The sequence below is a fragment of the Mus caroli genome, unplaced genomic scaffold (assembly GCF_978045245.1).
Source record: "Mus caroli unplaced genomic scaffold, Mus_caroli_1 scaffold_8, whole genome shotgun sequence".
NCBI classification, from domain to species: Eukaryota; Metazoa; Chordata; class Mammalia; order Rodentia; family Muridae; genus Mus; species Mus caroli.
Genome location: NW_028227263.1, coordinates 26,284,422 through 26,304,388, shown reverse-complemented (window position 1 = coordinate 26,304,388; position 19,967 = coordinate 26,284,422). Strand labels below are relative to the sequence as shown.

At 40.9% G+C, this 19,967-nt stretch overlaps 1 protein-coding gene across 3 annotated transcripts in view; it reads left to right on the top strand.

The window, feature by feature from the left end:
* The window catches only part of LOC110297791 (acyl-CoA synthetase medium chain family member 2B), a 52,301-nt gene that overhangs the window by 12,464 nt on the left and 19,870 nt on the right, over positions 1–19,967 (top strand). For 2 of the 3 annotated variants that reach the window (XM_029479593.2, XM_021166782.3), the window contains exons 5-9: positions 1,751–1,897; positions 4,214–4,370; positions 5,940–6,019; positions 6,197–6,320; positions 8,287–8,367. In XM_029479593.2, coding sequence (XP_029335453.1) covers positions 1,751–1,897; positions 4,214–4,370; positions 5,940–6,019; positions 6,197–6,320; positions 8,287–8,367 — 589 coding nt within the window. The remainder of the gene's footprint in view (positions 1–1,750; positions 1,898–4,213; positions 4,371–5,939; positions 6,020–6,196; positions 6,321–8,286; positions 8,368–19,967) is intronic. The other variant, XM_021166783.3, reaches the window with a different exon arrangement.

Here is a 19,967-nt window from a genome sequence, read left to right as displayed (position 1 = left end):
TTGTACAGTTGTGCATAGTGTAAGTCTAAGGAGAGTGAGACAGTGAAGAAAGAAAAACAAATAAATGCAAGTGTTTAGTATAGATTCACTCCAAAGGTGGGTGGAGCCAGGCCTTCAGACACCTCCTAAAAGCACATAGAATGTCCCCAAGGATTTTCCAACAAAGGACTGACATTCCTTTGTTCATGGTTTTAAGGGACATTATTACCTCACACTTCTAAGCTTTTATATTTACAGGTCCAGAGTCCCATGCTATAGTAGCATTTAAAAGAATCCCCATTAGACTAAGGGCCTAAGGATGTGGCTCAGTGGACAAGAGCGCTTGGTGTACCAGCATGAGACCTAATTCAAATCCCCAGCATCCGTGCAAATAAGAGAGCATGGCTGCACATGCCTGAAACTCTAGCATTGGGAGGGAAAGACAGGCAGACCCCAAAAGTTCACAGGCCAGCCTAACCTTGTCTAAAACTAAGATTCCAGTTCACTGAGAGACCTTGTCTCAAGGCAATATTGCAGAGAGCAGTAGCAAGAGCCACCTGTGGCTTTTGAGTGTTCACATGCACTTGTGTGCTTAGCACATATATGAATACTCCCCCCACACACACTGTACAGGCACATATACATACATACAGATAGACAGACACATGGCAGAGGCACATAAAATGAATATTACATAAGCATACTACATGGGCACATACAAATACACAGATATACATATACATACTACATACTGAACAGGGTTGAAAGGCATCTAGAACTATTCACCATAGCCACAGATCAAATGTGAGGTGAGTCCCACAGTATATGAGACAACCCCTCAGAGATGCCTGGTGCACTGACTTTCAGGTTTTCCCCACATTCTGCATTCCTAGGAGACACTTTGCAGAATAGTGGTCCTTCCAGAATTTCATGGAAAGACTGGCTGGATAAATGGGATTCTTGCCACATGTTTGAAATCAGTCCTTTAGAGACACATGCCTTAGGAAACATTTAGGGAGAACATAAAGGTTCCCTACCCCTTTCTACTGTCATGATCTTTGAACTAATTTTCACAAAATAAGCAATAAAACACCAGCTTTTAAAGATTCAAATTAACCTGTAAGTCCTTCCAGAGAATAAAAGTGGGTGACAAGAAATCCTGTGGGGTACTGGAAAGACTAGCTCTGCTCTTCCTGAGGTTCAATTCCCAACATCTATATGGCAGACTAACAACTGTCTATAACTCCAGTTCCAGGGTATCCAATGCCCTCCCTCTTCTGGCCTCTACAGTAAACATAGACACGTTGTACATATACATAAATGCAGGCAAAACACCGTTACGCATAAAATACAAATAAGTACTTTTTAAAAATCACTTGGAAAACTAACTGCCCACCTTCTGTGCCCCTGGTATCATTCTGGGCCAACAACAATTGAATTAACATGAAGTCCCTGCTACTTAAACCCTTGCTTTCTCTGTTGCCAGGTTACCTTTCTTGCTAAACTCTCTGAGATTTGACCTTTCTTGACCCCATTTCACAGAAACAGAGACTCACAGAGGTTAAGTAACTTATCTCACATAGTTAACTAAGTTCTAAGTCTGACGCACACAAGGAATCCATGAATTTTACCACTCAAGAGCTTCCCTTCATAGACAGGTCCTCTCACTTGCCTTTGTCAGCTCAAGGGCTACTGAGAGAGGATGAGTCACAGTATCCAGTATCACAGCATCCAGGCTAGATCTGAGACACTGACTATCTGGTTCCTGTAGAGATGCATCCACCATTCATCAGTGTGTGGAGACAGGAAGCCAAGAATCAGCGGCCATCTACTTCACTAGTGGGACCAGTGGCCCTCCCAAGATGGCAGAACACTCCCACTGCAGCCTGGGCATCAAGGCCAAGATGGATGCTGCCAGGTAAGCTGATCCTTTTCCTTCTATAGAGTCATAGCAATTGTTCTGAAGGCAGGTCTGATCTTCCCTGGAGACTTCGAGAAAGACGACCGAGAAGTGAAGCTATAAAGGCAAGGCTTCACATACACAGAACTCTTTGGTGTGGCATCTCTGTTTTAGACAACACAAGGTCTCAATACCTCTTCCTTGTGTCAAGCCACACTGGTATGATGGATGGATGGCAATGGGGTGCAAAAGTCCCCTTCCAAGATGCTCTCTACCTTGTCATTGAGGTTCTCTGGTAATTTGTTTTAATGGTACCCAGATTCCAGGAGGACATCTTTTTGCTAGCAACAAATTACTTTGCAAATTTATTCATGTGAAAAGGATCATTAGAGGAATGAGATGAACTGTATTATTGGAGTTTCTAGAACATGGGCCTCACGACAGTACTGATTTCATTACTGGGTCACTATGACCTGTGGAGTTAGAAGGGACAGAGGCAAGGTCTTCATGAGCTAAGGACTGAAGAGCTTTGTGTTCTTTCCCCATAACTCCTTCCTGCAATGGTAATTTTATTATTAGAACAGGAAATAGCTTAATATTTAAAAAAAAAACTTTTAAAAAGCATAAATGTCCTACCTATGAGTCAACAATATCAGAGAACTAAATTAGTCTAAATTAGGAGCGAGGCATATAGCTTCATAAAGTCCTTGTCACACAGGCAATAGGACTGTGGTCCCCAGAATCCACATTTAAAAAAAGTAGTTTGGTTGCCCACATTTGTGATGCCAAATCCTGGAGGTGTTGATGGCCTTCTGAGATGCCCAAGTTTAGCCTAATTTGCAAACTCCAGGGCAGGCAGTGAGAGATAATATCTCAAAATTTAAGGTAGAGAGGATCTGAGGACAGCTGATGTTCATCTCTGGCCTCTACAAACAGACACATACATACACACAGGAGGGTGTCCCCTTCTCATGAACACACACATGCACATAATTCCACATAAAATGAATAATTTAATAGATGAGCTGAAATAAGATACAATTTTAAGGACATGTAATAAATTACTTTTTAAAGTAAGATATTAGTTTTCACTACCACCATCCCAAATAGGTTCCAATATTCTTAATTTCCTAAAAAGATCAACCATCTTGAGTGTGTGTATATGTGTATGTGTACATTATTGTGTGTTCTTCCTGTCTATCCTACAACATATTTGCTTTGACAAGGGGTTGGTGCCTCTTATTCTGCTCTGGAGAAAGAAAGGAAACAAGTTTTCCCAGTACTTCATGGTACTTGGAGCAAAGAGAGCCAAAGGCCTATTCAACAAGCTTGAAGTTGGCCAGACTATTATATGTTGACCTGGTGGCTGAGGACCTAGGCTCACTGAGCAAAGTGCTTGTACAAGTGTGAGAACCTAGACTCAGATCTCCAGCACCCACAGAAAAGCTACAAGTGGTGATGCATGTCTGTAATCCCAGCACTAGAGGAAAATAGCCAGTAGGACCACCCTAGAACTCATTGGCCAGCCAATCCAGCCAGTCAATGAGCTCAAGGTTTAGTGAGATACCCTGTCTCAAAGAATAAGGTGGAGTGACAGATAAGGACACTTGACATGTACACACATGCATACATTAACAAAAACATACATGTGCGTGCAAGCATACACACACACATGTTTCCTTTGATGTCTTTTGTTAGTAAGCTTTTTCTGGGTGATTCTGCTTGTCAGCCAGTGTCCTAGCATTGGGAAGAAGGTGAGAGTAAAACCCAGTTATCTTCTAAGTAGTGTCTTCTAGGGTAACAGTTTGTAGATGTACTGGCTAGTTTTGTGTCAACTTGACACAGCTGGAGTTATCACAGAGAAAGGAGCTTCAGTTGAGGAGATGCCTCCATGGGATACAACTGTAAGGCATTATCTCAATTAGTGATCAAGGGGGAAGGGCCCCTTGTGGGTGGGACCATCTCTGGGCTGGTAGTCTTGGGTTCTATAAGAGAGCAAGCTGAGCAAGCCAGGGGAAGCAAGCCAGTAAAGAACATCCCTCCATGGCCTCTGCATCAGCTCCTGCTTTCTGACCTGCTTGAGTTCCAGTCCTGTCTTCCTTTGGTGATGAACAGCAATATGGAAGTGTAAGCCGAATAAACCCTTTCCTCCCCAACTTGCTTCTTGGTCATGATGTTTTGTCCAGGAATAGAAAGTCTGACTAAGACAGTAGAGCACTCTCACACTTTCACACACACTGCATGCCCACATCTAACCCTTCCCCCACACAGCCCCTCAAGCACCACATTGTTGATACACACTCATCTCTGTATGCCTATGTTCTGTGTTTTCAGCAGCTGGACAGGCCTAGGTACTTCTGACATAGTATGGACCATCTCAGACACAGGTTGGATACTGAACATTTTAGCAGCGTTTCTGGAACCTTGGATATTGGGAGCATGCGTATTTGTCCATCTTTTGCCAAAGTTTGATTCACAAACTGTTCTAAAGGTAAGAAAGGACCATTTGCATTGGTTGATCAGAGTAAACTCAGTATTTGCACACTCCAGGTTAGTGCAGTTAGTTTCAATTCATTAAACTTCTGCTAAATCCCAACCACATGGACGAGCAGTGGACAGCAGGAGGCAAGACAGAAGCTTGTGCCCATCTAACAAAGCTCATGGTCTAGGGAGAGAGATGGATACATACATTGATGAATGACTTCCATTCAGAAAATCGGACTAGTTGGCAACTCTCCCAAGAAAGAGGCACTTGTCTTGATGTCAAATCTCAGAAAATGAGATGATAGGTAATAATAATCACACATGTGGGGGGTGGGGGTGTCATATTTCCTTATTTATTTGTGGAGTAACACAAGACAATGGTTAAAATGTATGGAAGACCACTATTCTAATGTATAGTTGGAAAATCATTCACATGGGCCAGACACTTCCTCTGTCAGCTTAGGCTAGTGCACAGAAATGCCTCAGACTGGGAGGCTGATGTAGTCACAGAGCAGATGATTCCCACATTTCTGAAGAATGAGATGGAAGATGATCAAGGTGCCAGAGGGGTTGCCTGCTTAACAGGGAATCTCATGCTGGCTTATAGGCATCACCTTCTTCCTATATCCTTAGGAGAAGGAGAGGTGGGGAAGGAGGGAAGAGAGAGAAGAGGAAGGGAAAAGAGGAGGCAAGGAGAATAGAGAGTCTTGTTCTTTTCTTATGGCAGTAAAATGCCATTGGCAAGTCTTTTCATTACTTGGCTTTATTACCTCCAAATCCAACCACATGAGGGTTAGAGACCTATCCTCTTGCTCCATCCAGCATATAGGATGCCTGCTTTATATCAGACACACATGTAACCATCACAAGATAGAAACCTCAGATGTTTCCATAGCTGCAGAAGGTGCTCATGCCTCCCTTCGCCATGCCCTCACCTCGTAAGTTACTATTTCTTTTGACAGCATTGCATAGTGTGTGGCAAGGCAAATACTGACTCCTCCAGTTGTTTACAATCTGATTAACCCTGCAGGGCTCAGGTCCATAAACAGGATCACAGTACATAGTGTATACGGCCATTGTGAGACCTGTTTGAGTAAGAATTCGGTTCCACACCTTTCAGGAATTGTTTTTTGTTTTTTTTTTTTTTTTGTTTGTTTTTTTTCACAGTGATTTTTCTTAGAAATAACCTATAATAAGCCTGGTTCCAGAAGGTTAAGGCACTGAGTGAAGATCATGTAATTCATTTGCTGCAGCATCTGGTCTATTCCTCCTGGTGGCTGAGACTTTGGTGGGGAGAAGTAGGGAATTATGAGGATGAGTCTTAAACTGATTGGGAAGAGCCAGGCTTTGACAAAAGTGTTGCAAATGAATCTTGGAACTTTTTCTATCTGTGATCATTTCCTCTGTTGTGTCTTGAGGATGTGTGAGAATTATGAGACTTGTTAAGTCTAAAACAAACGCAACAGACAAACTAGGATTTCAGTTGGGATCACTAAAACCCGAGAAGTTGTGGTTGACATGGTGAGTTTCGCATCTGTGTCTCAGAGAAGTGTTACAGGTGGCTTTCTCTTCACAGGTGCTTTCCAGCTACCCTATCAATAGCCTGGTGGGTGCCCCCCTCATTTACCGGATGTTGCTACAACAGGATCTTTCCAGGTGATGGACCTGTAGGGGACTGGTAGGAGTCTCTAGACCCATCCCTGTACTTATTAAGCTGGACGTATTTAGCCTATATAAAACCAGGAACACCATCACAGCACCCAGAACTCAGCCCCAAATCTGGGTAGACTCCAGTTCCAATGAATCTAAAGGTAAATAAACTCTCTTCTTTAGTTACAAATTTCCACATCTGCATAGCTGCTTCAGTGGAGGAGAGACCCTTCTCCCAGAGACTCTGGAGAACTGGAAAGCCAAGACAGGACTGGAAATCCGAGAATTCTATGGCCAGACAGAAACGGTATCTGCTCCCAGGGAACCATGGGCTGATCGCACCGGCTAGACTTGAGTTTCTGTTTGATACCCGGATTATTGTGAAGCAGTGTATAACTCTTTTAGTTGGGAAATACTTATTGGACATCTACAATGGGAACAAAATGATCATGTTCCTAACTTCATGGGGATTACATTCTAGTGGGGGAGGGAAAAAAATCAAGCAATAGAAGCCATGGTAGGTGATGAAAAGGGTTATGAAAAAGAGGCAAAGAGTAGTCAAGAGATATAGGCTTAATGTAGCGAGAATTCTGGAATTTTGGTTTCCTTAGAAGACATAGAAATATCATTTATTTATATGCTTTCATTTTCATCTCAGCAGCTGACTGTGATTTGCCTCATACTGTAGTCGAGGCAAGGTTTTGCTAGTTGCAGATAGCTTCTGCAGTTGTGTGACATTTGGAATTCTGGGAATTTTTCAGAGTGTATATAAATGAAAGGGCTCCAATAGGTGGGGTTGGTGGTCATTCAGTGTGTGTGTGTGGGGGGGTGTAAGTGTGTGTGTACATGTGTGTGTACATGTGTGTGGGGTTATGGTTTGTTAGTCATGCTCAAAGAAGAAACAAGAAGAAAGAAATTGGGTTCAGAGATCACTATATTTTTCACCATCTATACTCTCTTCTTTTTCTCCTATATAGTTATGGTATTGAAACTAGAGATAAGGGTGGGAAAAAGAAGAACCAACAGAGTAGCAAAGACCTGCTATAAGAGAAGAAGAAAGAAATTAGATTCCTCTCTCTCTTTCTTTCTCACCTATCTAGTGATAGGGCATCAGCACAGCTTAGTCTGGTCTGTGTTACTATAACCTAATACCTGAGGCTAGTTGATTTATGAAGAAAAGTAGGTATTTATTTTGATTCATAGTTTTGAATGCCAGGAAGTCTAAGATTGGAGCCACCACCAAGTTCCATCAGAAAAGCATTAATTTCTCTAACTGACCTAATGGTTCCTTAGAGGCTCCACCTTCAACACTATCACTATGGCAACCAAACCCAGCAGCTGTTCATTCAGACAAAATGAGCATGGAAATCCTCTGTGCCCAACATGTATATGCACCATCTGTATTACTCATCAGAACAGCCTGCAGATTCTGTCCTCCAACTCGACTAGCTTCTTTTTGGGGCATCTCTTATTTTTCTCTACTCTACTCTGCTCTCTCACCTACCTTTCTTTTCTAGCTAATGCCCTCTTGGTAGTGCTCCCCCAGTAGGCTGAAGGCAGCACTGTCACACTGTGACATGAAGCAGTCAGAGTTTGCAAACACAAGTGAGGATCACAGTGTATGGAGAGGACACCCAGCAAGGGTTGCTGTTCATCCAGACAAGGACATGTGCAGAGGTGGCTTCTCCTTTTCCTTCCTCTTCCTCTTCTTCCTTCTTCTTTTTCTTCTTCTTCCTCCTCCTCTTCCTCCTCTGCTTCTGCTTCTTCTGCTTCAACTGAGAATCAAGCCAAGGGGCTTGCACATGCTAGACAATTAGTCTACCACCAAGCTGTACCCACCCCTACAGTGTAATATTTCTATATCTGTGTGCTACATGCCATAATCACTCACAGTATTTAGCATATCCATTTATTCAAACATATACCATCCCTTTGTGTTAGCAACATTGCTTCTTCCCCAGTTTTGAGATATGTGATCTGTTACTGCTGATTTTAGCCACTCTAACTCATTCCTCCCATCTAGTTGGATTTGTAGAGAGTAGTTGTTTATTTCTCTTCCCTAGGGAGTAGCCAGATTGTCTTCTGAAAAAAAAAAGGTTTGTGGCACCACTTGAGTTAGAGTTCCAGGAAAAAGGAGGGAGCCAGGGTATGGGAATGGAGAAGACAGGGATGAGAGCAACTGAGGGCAGAGGTGAGACTTGCTTCTGAATCTTTCCTTCCCTGACTGTGTGGTTCTTCCTGAAGCTTGCTGTTCTGTCCTTGTCTCTCCACAGGGACTTACCTGCAGAGTTTCCAGGACGATGAAAGTCAAACCAGGCTACCTGGGAACAGCCTTTGCTCACTATGATGTACAGGTGTGCTAAGGGGGATAGAGGTGGGCATTAGTGTGTGGAACTGTATTTATTTGTTATCTTTTCACTGAGTTGAACTTGATTCAGTTATTCCAGCCTAGCTTGGTGAGTGCCCCAGATCACCGATCACCACTTTCCAACTTAAAACAAACAAAACCAGATCTAGATAGAATTCCATTAGTCTTTCAAACAAGAACTATAGCCAAAACTTTTAAAAATACAAACAGAAGGAGCACTTTCACACACCTGTGAAACCATAATAACTGTAACACCCAAACAAACCAAATCCAAATCCACTACAGCACCATAAATAAAGCTACTACGGATCGATATGGCTGATGAACATAGAGGCAAAATTTCATTTAAGAAAGATCATTCACAATGATCAAGTTGTCTTTATTTTAGACACTCAGGCATGATTTAAAATACCTAAAATGATAAATATAATAAATCAAAGAACTTGACTTAAAGACAAAGATCATATGATTATCTCAATAACGTATAAAAAGCCTTTGACAAAATCCAACCCAACTTCATGGTAAATATTCTGTAGAGAACAAGACTGGAGGAACAAAACTCAATATAATAAACATTATATATGAGAAACCCATGGCCAAAATCACCCTAAATGTAGAAAGGTTAGAAGAAATTAGATTAAAATCAGGAATGAGACAAGGCTGTCTACCCTCCCCTGAAGAAATAATCTCTTATAAACATCACCTGTCAATCAAAAAAAAAAAAAAAAGCTGATGGCCAATGACCTGAGGCAGGAAATAGGAGGTAGGATCCTGGCAGGAAGAGAGAGGACTCTGGGAAATAGTAAGAGATAAAGAGAGAAAAGATGGGAGACAGGCCAGCAGGGAGATGCTGAAAGACACTAAGGAAGAAGCAGACCACGACTGAAAGAGAGATAAGTAACCACATGGTAGACAGAATAGTTAATAGTCAAATGGGTTAGATAAGTTATAAGCTAGTCAGGGAATGAGCCAAAGCTCATGGTCATGGTAGATGATGTTTTTGATGTGTTCCTGGATTTGGTTTGAGAATATTGTATTGAGTACTTTTATATCAATGTTCATAAAGAAAATCAGTCTGAAGTTCTTTCTTTGTTAAGTCTTTGTGTGGTTTAGATATTAGGGTGGCTGTAGCTTCATAGAATGAGTTTGGCAGTGTCCCTTCCGTTTCTATTTTACGTAATAGTTTGTGGCCTATTGGTAATAGCCCTTCTTTGAAAGTCTGGTAGAATTCTGCCAGAGTAAAACCATCTGGGTCTGGGTTTATTTTGGCTGGGAAACATTTGATGACTGCTTCTACTTCTTTAGTAGATATAGGGCTGTTTAAATAGTTTGCCTGATCTTGATTTAACTTTGATAAGCAGTATCTGTCTAGAAAATCATTCATTAAGATTTTCCAATATTTTAAAGTATAGGCTTCTGAAGAAATACCTAATGATTCTTGGAATTTCCTCAGTGTCTCTTTTCATGTCTACCTTTTCATTTCTGATTTTGTTTATTTTGATACTGTCTCTGTGTTTTGGTTAGTTTGGCTAATGGTTTTTATATCTTGCTGATTTTCTCCAAAAAAAAAAAAAAAAAAAAAAAAAGCTCTTAGTTTCATTGATTCTTTGTATTGTTTTCTTTGTTTCTAACTGATTAGTTTCAGACTGATTTTGGTTATTTCCTGCCATCTACTTATCTTTGGTGTGCTTGCTTCTTCTCTTTTTCTTTTTCTAGAGATTTCAGGTGTACTTTTAAGTTGCTGGTATGAGACCTTTCTAATTTATTTAAGAAGGCACTTAGTGCTATGAGCTTTCCTCTCAGTACTGCTTTCATTGTGTCCCATAAATTTGGGTCTGTTGTGCCTTCATTTTCATTGAATTCTAGAAAATCTTTAATTTCTTTTTTATTGCTTCCCTGAACCAGAGATCATTAAGAAGAGAGTTGTTCAAATTCCATGAGTGTGTAGGCTTTCTGGTGTTTCTGTTGTTGTTGTTGAAGTCCATCTTTAATAAAAAAAAAAATGAAAAAGAAAACAGAAAAAAAGAAAAAAATCAAATGGATGAAAGAACCAAACATGAAACCTACAATTCTGAAACTACTAGGAGGAAATATCTGCAGTAGCCTATGAGATACCAACACAGGAAAGGGCGTTCTAGGTAACACTCCACTTGCTTAGTAATTAAGGCCAGCAATTGGCAAATAGGACTTCATAAGACCAAAAGGTTTTTTTTTTTAATAAAAAAAAATTGTATTTACTTAGAAACATTCAGAATGTCAACAAAACAGCCGCAATTTTTTTTTTTTTTTTTTTTTTTGCAATTACAGAGTGGTATTCAGTTAACAGAACAACAATTATCTTCGTATAAGCTGCATCAGAGACAACTGAAGATGAAAAAAATAAAACCCAAAAATAAAACCAAAGGAAAAAAAAAACCAAACTACTGTCCCCATATATAACTAATTTGTGCTGTGCACCAACAAGAACCTGCTTTAAATTTCCATGCCAATTTACAACCCCCAGACTGTACCAGGCAAGGTTAGTGGCTATTGAAAATACCACCAGGACAGGGCTATCTAAAGGCACATTCGGTAGTGTGTTAACTATACAAAAAAAGACACTGTACAGTTTAAAAACAAATCTTACACAGCCTTACATTTCAATATATTTCTTTAAAAGGAGTGAGTTGTGTACAGGGGGGTTAAATGCTTTATAGACAAGAAAAAAAACTGCGCTAGAACCAACTTATTCATCATCATCTTCTTCTTCCTCTTCCTCTTTTCCCTCCTCTTCCTCATCTTCTTCATCCTCCTCATCATCTTCCTCTTCCTTCTTTTTCTGGCTCTTTTCAGCCTTGACCACCCCCTTTTTCGCTGCATCAGGTTTTCCTTTAGCTCTGTAGGCAGCAATATCCTTCTCGTACTTCTTCTTCAGCTTGGCAGCTTTCTTCTCATAGGGTTGCTTGTCATCTGCTGCAGTGTTGTTCCACATCTCTCCGAGTTTCTTTGCAACATCACCAATGGATAAGCCAGGATGCTCGCCTTTGATTTTGGGGCGGTACTCAGAACAGAACAAGAAGAAGGCCGAAGGAGGCCTCTTGGGTGCATTGGGGTCCTTGAACTTCTTTTTGGTCTCCCCTTTGGGAGGTTTTCATTTCTCTTTCATAACGAGCCTTGTCAGCCTTTGCCATATCTTCAAATTTCCCCTTTTCTTTAGCAGACATGGTCTTCCACCTCTCTGAGCACTTCTTGGAGAACTCTGAGAAGTTGACAGAAGCATCCGGGTGCTTCTTCTTGTGCTCCTCCCGGCAAGTTTGCACAAAGAATGCATATGAGGACATTTTGCCTCTCGGCTTCTTAGGATCTCCTTTGCCCATGTTTAGTTGATTTTCCTCCGCGAGGCACAGAGACGCCCAGTGCCCGTCCGGCTAGCGCTTGCCCCGGCGCAGTCTCTATGGAGCTCAATGTACTGCAATGGCTGTCGACCAAAAGGTTTCTATGGGATGAAAGAAATAATCAGTCAAGTGAAGAGGATGCTCACAGAGTGGCAGAGACTCATTGCCAGCTGTACACATGACCAAGGAATAGTTATCAGAATATAAAAAACACTAAAAAAAAAAAAAAGAAAAAAGAAAGAAAGAAAGGAAGGAAGGAAGGAAGGAAGGAAGGAAGGAAGGAAGGAAGGAAAATCAAGAAAATAAATGACTCAATTAAAAAGCAGGCTGTGGATATGTATAGAGTTCTCCAAAGAAAAAGTAAAAAATGTTAAGAAACATTAAAGATATTCATTATCTTTAGCAATTAGGGAAATGCAAAACTAAAGCTAGTATGGAATGTCATCTTGCCCCAGTCAGAAAGGCCGAGACCAAGAAAAGAACTAAAACAAATGTCATCAAGGACAGGATGGAAGGGGGACTCTCACTTATTGTTAGTGGGGTTGCAAAATGGTGATTCATTATGGAAATCAATATGGAGAATTCACAGAAAAATAAAAGAAGGTCAGCCATATGTCCCAGCTATCCCACTTCATTTATGCCCATAGGACTCAACAGATATATGCTCAATATATATATGCCCATTCCACAGATATATGCTTAGCCACATTTATTCCTGCTGTATTTACAAAAGCCAGGAAATGGAAACAACCTAAATACCTTTCAACTGATGAGTAGATAATGAAAACTAATATAGATACATTATGGAATACCATTCATCTGTAAATAAAAATGAAATCATAAACTTTACAGATGAATGGATAAAAAAATATACTGAGGGCTGTAATCCAGACTCAGAAAAACACTGTATGTTCTCTCTGACTTCAGGATCCTAGCTCCAAACCTTTAGGTTTGAATATGGAGTAATCACAAAAACCAGAAAGGTAGAAAGAAATCATGGGGAGAATAGGGTAGATGAAAGAAGAGAGAGAGAGAGAGAGAGAGAGAGAGAGAGAGAGAGAGAGAGAGAGAGAGAGAGAGAGAGGATATGAAAGGAGACAGAAAAATGGGGTAGAAAGTGAAGGGTAATACAGAGAGAGGTGGTTAAAAAAAGAGAGAGAAATAACACTAAGGATGTTTGTAAAAGCCAAAGTAAAATACGTTGTTTTATAACTTTATTTTAAAAATATATAATGTGTGTGCACATGTGTATACATATATAGTTTAAATGAAGTTATAATACACAGATGTTAATGCTCCCCACAAGAGCCTCAGACTAACGAAATCCCAAATTGTAATGGCAGGCATGGGAAACCTCCTTGGAGTTGCTGGTTGTGGGTGGTGCTCCAAGAGACTCCCAAAACAATATAGGCTATTACCATTGCCCTTGGTTACCTTTGAAGACCTGAAGATAAAACCATTTGATGAAGACACCAGACTTTGAAAAATTAAGATGAAACTGACCTGAAAAATCTCATTCCTAACCCCCCCTCCCCCAGCTCTAATGGTATTGGATGGTACTATGCCAGCTGACCAGGGAGAAAAGCAATCAATAGCAATCAAAAACAGTACTGGGCAGGCAGGATATCCCCAGTGCTTCAATAATGGCAGGTTTATCTTAGAGGTAACCAATAGATATATAATTGGACTTACAGCCTGCTCAATAGAAGTAAACCCATGCCGGGTACTACAAACCTATGTCTGGTTTATGTGAGAGGACATGGATCTAGAGAACCTACCACTGCCATTTTCGTAAACCAATATAATCTCTCTGTGTATTCTAAATACTTACCCTTATACCCACAGATAAGCCCCTGATAACTCCCCTCCTCCTCCCTCCGAAATAGATAGAAATCACTACAGAGATCCACAGGTTATCCAAATGCAGAGGACAACTGGCTGTGGGGTAACTAATGCCAATTGATACATCTTTAGTGAAACCTCCACACCTAATGCTCGGGAACCATCATGGAAGGAAGGGTCAGGAAAACTATAAAAGCCAGGGGAACAGGCTTCACCCTGGGAGGGTATCTTCTAGTGACAGAAGGAGGTGCACCCATGAAATCTTAACAATACAATCACTGAGAAAAAGTCTTCATAATGACCTTACTCAACATGAATGGGGGAGATTTCATAAGGCTCCACACCTGTGGAAAGAAGTAGAAGTTATCAGTGGCTACAAGAGTGAGCGTTTTTCTCCAGGGACAAGCCTCCCAATTGGTTATCCAGTCCCCAAAACTCAGCCCTAAGCACAAGCATATTTGAGCAACACTAAATGGATTCAGTGGTGTGTGTGTGTGTGTGTGTGTGTGTGTGTGTGTATGTATGTAACAGTAGTTAAAGAAGGTCATGATTTGAGAGAAACAAGGAACTGATAAGGAGTTGGGGAGGGGGATGGAAATAACATAAATAAAATTTAGTGTGTGACATTTTCAAAATAATAAATTTAAACTTAAAAACTTAAAAATAATACCAATATATTAAAATAATATTTTAAATGGGGTGGTATGTGTGACAGTGTGATGGCTTGATGCATAAGAGTTTAGTTCCCTGAGACTCACATGGTAGAAGGAGAGAACAAGCTCCAACCTACAAGAATACAAACACATACAAAATGAATGAATGAATGAATGTAATATTTTTAGTTTTTGAAAAGGAAGAGGGAGTAGGGCCACAGGCCTCACCCGGCCGGATCAGCGCCAGGGTAGCGGGAGCGCAGGGTTGCCTGACACCCGCCAGCTACCCACGACCCCCGCCGCAGGATTTTGGGACTGCTGGTGAGTGGAACACAGCTTCTGCTCCAATCCAATTGCGCGGGACCTGAGACTGCATTAGTTAGGGAAGCAGAAACCGGCCTGAGTAGGGCCACAGGCCTCACCCGGCCGGATCAGCGCCAGGGTAGTGGGAGCGCAGGGTTGCCTGACACCCGCCAGCTACCCACGACCCCCGCCGCAGGATTTTGGGACTGCTGGTGAGTGGAACACAGCTTCTGCTCCAGTCCAATCACGCGGGACCTGAGACTGCTCTGGTTGGGGAGAGAGAAATCCGGCCTACATAGGGCCACAACCCTCTTCCGGTCAGAAAAGCACCTGGGCAGCTGGGGCGCAGGGTCAGCTGACACTCACCAGCTACCCACAACACCCACCACAGGATCTTAAGACTTCTGGAGAGTGGAACACAGCTTCTGCTCCAATCCAATTGCACTCGGGACCAGAGACTACATTAGTTAGGGAAGCAGAAAAACGGCCTGAGTAGGACCACAGGCCTCTTCCGGCTGGACCAGCACCGGGGTACCGTCAGCTACCCACGACCCCCGCCGCAGGATTTAGAGACTGCTGGTGAGTGGAACACAGCTTCTGCTCCAATCTTTAAATAGTGACAAGGATAACAACTAACCCCAGAGATTACCAGATGGCGAAAGGTAAACGTAATAATCTTACTAACAGGAACCAAGACCACTCACCATCATCAGAACCCAGCACCCCCACTTCGCCCAGTCCAGGGCACCCCAACACACCGGAAAAGCTAGACACGGATTTAAAAGCATACCTCCTGATGATGATAGAGGACTTCAAGAAGGACTTTAATAACACACTTAAAGAAATGCAGGAGAACACTGATAAAAAGGCAGAAGACAATAAAGAGGAAGCACAAAAATCCCTTAAAGAATTGCAGGAGAACACTGCTAAAGAGTTACAAATCCTTAAAGAAAAACATGATAACATAATCAAACAGGTAGAAGTCCTTACAGAAAAACAGGAAAACACATCCAAACAGATGATGGAAATGAACAAAACCATACTAGACCTAAAAAGGGAAGTAGACACAATAAAGAAAACCCAAAATGAGGCAACACTGGAGATAGAAACCCTAGGAAAGAAATCTGGAACCATAGATACGAGCATCAGCAACAGAATACAAGAGATGGAAGAGAGAATCTCAGGTGCAGAAGATTCCATAGAGAACATCGGCACAACAATCAAGGAAAATGTAAAATGCAAAAAGATCCTAACTCAAAACATCCAAGAAATACAGGACATAATGAGAAGACCAAACCTACGGATAATAGGAGTGGATGAGAATGAAGATTTTCAACTCAAAGGACCAGCAAACATCTTCAACAAAATTATAGAAGAAAACTTCCCAAATCTAAAGAAAGAGATGCCCATGAACATACAAGAAGCCTACAGAACTCCAAATAGACTGGACCAGAAAAGAAATACCTCCCGACACATAATAATCAGAGCAACAAATGCTCTAAATAAAGATAGAATACTAAAAGCAGTAAGAGAAAAAGGCCAAGTAACATATAAAGGCAAGCCTATCAGAATTACACCAGACTTTTCACCAAAGACTATGAAAGCCAGAAGATCCTGGACGGATGTTATACAGACACTAAAAGAACACAAATTCCAGCCCAGGCTACTATACCCAGCCAAACTCTCAATTAACATAGATGGAGAAACCAAAGTATTCCACGACAAAACCAAATTCACACATTATCTCTCCACGAATCCAGCCCTTCAAAGGATAATAACAGAAAAAAACCAATACAAGGACAGGAACCACGCCCTAGAAACAACAAGAAGGTAATCCCTCAACAAACCTAAAAGAAGACAGCCACAAGAACAAAATGCCAACTTTAACATCAAAAATAACAGGAAACAACAATTACTTTTCCTTAATATCTCTTAATATCAATGGACACAACTCCCCGATAAAAAGACATAGACTAACAAACTGGCTACACAAACAAGACCCAACATTTTGCTGCTTACAGGAAACTCATCTCAGAGAAAAGGATAGACACTACCTCAGAATGAAAGGCTGGAAAACAATTTTCCAAGCAAATGGCATGAAGAAACAAGCTGGAGTAGCCATTCTAATATCTGATAAGATTGACTTCCAACCCAAAGTCATTAAAAAAGACAGGGAGGGACACTTCATACTCATCAAAGGTAAAATCCTCCAAGAGGAACTATCAATCCTGAATATCTATGCTCCAAATACAAAGGCAGCCACATTCATTAAAGAAACTTTAGTAAAGCTCAAAGCACACATTGCACCTCATACAATAATAGTGGGAGACTTCAACACACCACTTTCACCAATGGACAGATCATGGAAACAGAAACTAAACAGGGACACAGTGAAACTAACAGAAATTATGAATCAAATGGATCTGGCAGATATCTACAGAACATTCTATCCTAAAACAAAAGGATATACCTTCTTCTCAGCACCTCATGGTACCTTCTCCAAAATTGACCACATAATTGGTCACAAAACAGGCCTCAACAGATATAAAAATATTGAAATTGTCCCATGCATCCTATCAGATCACCATGGACTAAGGCTGATCTTCAATAACAAAATAAATAATAGAAAGCCAACCTTCACGTGGAAACTGAACAACACTCTTCTCAATGATACCTTGGTCAAGGAAGGAATAAAGAAAGAAATTAAGGACTTTTTAGAGTTCAATGAAAATGAAGCCACAACATACCCAAACTTATGGGACGCAATGAAAGCATTTTTAAGAGGAAAACTCATAGCTCTGAGTGCCTCCAAAAGGAAACTAGAGAGAGCACACATTAGCAGCTTGACAACACACCTAAAAGCACTAGAACAAAAGGAAGCAAATTCACCCAAGAGGAGTAGACGGCAGGAAATAATCAAACTCAGGGGTGAAATCAACCAAGTGGAAACAAGAAAAACTATTCAAAGAATCAACCAATCAAGGAGCTGGTTCTTTGAGAAAATCAACAAGATAGATAAACCCTTAGCCAGACTCACTAGAGGGCACAGGGAAAGCATCCTAATTAACAAAATCAGAAATGAAAAAGGAGACATAACAACAGATCCTGAAGACATCCAAAACACCATCAGATCCTTCTACCAAAGGCTATACTCAACAAAACTGGAGAACCTGGATGAAATGGACAAGTTCCTAGACAGATACCAGGCACCAAAGCTGAATCAAGATCAGGTTAATGATCTAAACAGCCCTATATCCCCCAAAGAAATAGAAGCAGTCATTAATAGTCTCCCAACTAAAAAAAGCCCAGGACCAGATGGGTTTAGTGCAGAGTTCTATCAGACCTTCAAAGAAGATCTAATCCCAGTTCTTCACAAACTATTCCACAAAATAGAAACAGAAGGTACTCTACCCAACTCATTCTATGAAGCCACAATTACTCTGATACCTAAACCACAAAAAGACCCAACAAAGATAGAAAACTTCAGACCAATATCCCTTATGAATATTGATGCAAAAATCCTCAATAAAGTTCTTGCTAACCGAATCCAAGAACACATCAAAACAATCATCCATCCTGACCAAGTAGGTTTCATCCCAGGGATGCAGGGATGGTTCAATATACGGAAATCCATCAACGTAATCCAGTATATAAACAAACTCAAAGACAAAAACCACATGGTCATCTCGTTAGATGCGGAAAAAGCATTTGACAAGATCCAACACCCATTCATGATAAAAGTCTTGGAAAGATCAGGAATTCAAGGCCCATACCTAAACATGATAAAAGCAATCTACAGCAAACCAGTAGCCAACATCAAAGTAAATGGTGAGAAGCTTGAAGCAATCCCTCTAAAATCAGGGACTAGACAAGGCTGTCCACTTTCTCCATACCTATTCAACATTGTACTTGAAGTCCTAGCCAGAGCAATTCGACAACAAAAGGAGATCAAAGGGATACAAATTGGAAAAGATGAAGTCAAAATATCACTTTTTGCAGATGATATGATAGTATATATAAGTGACCCTAAAAATTCCACCAGAGAACTCCTAAGCCTGATAAACAGCTTCGGTGAAGTAGCTGGATATAAAATTAACTCAAACAAATCAATGGCCTTTCTCTACACAAAGAATAAACAGGCTGAGAAAGAAATTAGGGAAACAACACCCTTCTCAATAGTCACAAATAATATAAAATATCTTGGCGTGACTCTAACTAAGGAAGTGAAAGATCTGTATAATAAAAACTTCAAGTCTCTGAAGAAAGAAATTATAGAAGATCTCAGAAGATGGAAAGATCTCCCATGCTCATGGATTGGCAGGATCAACATTGTAAAAATGGCTATCTTGCCAAAAGCAATCTACAGATTCAATGCAATCCCCATCAAAATTCCAAATCAATTCTTCAACGAATTAGAAAGTGCAATCTGCAAATTCATCTGGAATAACAAAAAACCTAGGATAGCAAAAACTCTCCTCAAGGATAAAAGAACCTCTGGTGGAATCACCATGCCGGACCTAAAGCTCTACTACAGAGCAATTGTGATAAAAACTGCATGGTACTGGTATAGTGACAGACAAATAGACCAATGGAATAGAATTGAAGACCCAGAAATGAATCCACACACCTATGGTCACTTGATCTTCGACAAGGGAGCTAAAAACATCCAGTGGAAGAAAGACAGCATTTTCAACAAATGGTGCTGGCACAACTGGTTGTTAACATGTAGAAGAATGCGAATCGATCCATTCCTATCTCCTTGTACTAAGGTCAAGTCTAAGTGGATCAAGGAACTTCACATAAAACCAGAGACACTGAAACTTATAGAGGAGAAAGTGGGGAAAAGCCTTGAAGATATGGGCACAGGGGAAAAATTCCTGAATAGAACAGTAATGGCTTGTGCTGTAAGATCGAGAATTGACAAGTGGGACCTCATGAAACTACAAAGCTTCTGCAAGGCTAAAGACACCATCAATAAGACAAAAAAACCACCAACAGATTGGGAAAGGATCTTCACCTATCCTAAATCAGATAAGGGACTAATATCCAATATATATAAAGAACTCAAGAAGGTGGACTCCAGAAAGTCAAATAACCCCATTAAAAAATGGGGCTCAGAACTGAACAAAGAATTCTCACCTGAGGAATACCGAATGGCAGAGAAGCACCTGAAAAAATGTTCAACATCCTTAATCATCAGGGAAATGCAAATCAAAACAACCCTGAGATTCCACCTCACACCAGTCAGAATGGCTAAGATCAAAAATTCAGGTGACAGCAGATGCTGGCGAGGATGTGGAGAAAGTGGAACACTCCTCCATTGTTGGTGGGATTGCAAGCTTGTACAACCACTCTGGAAATCAGTCTGGCGGTTCCTCAGAAAATTGGACATAGTACTACCGGAGGATCCAGCA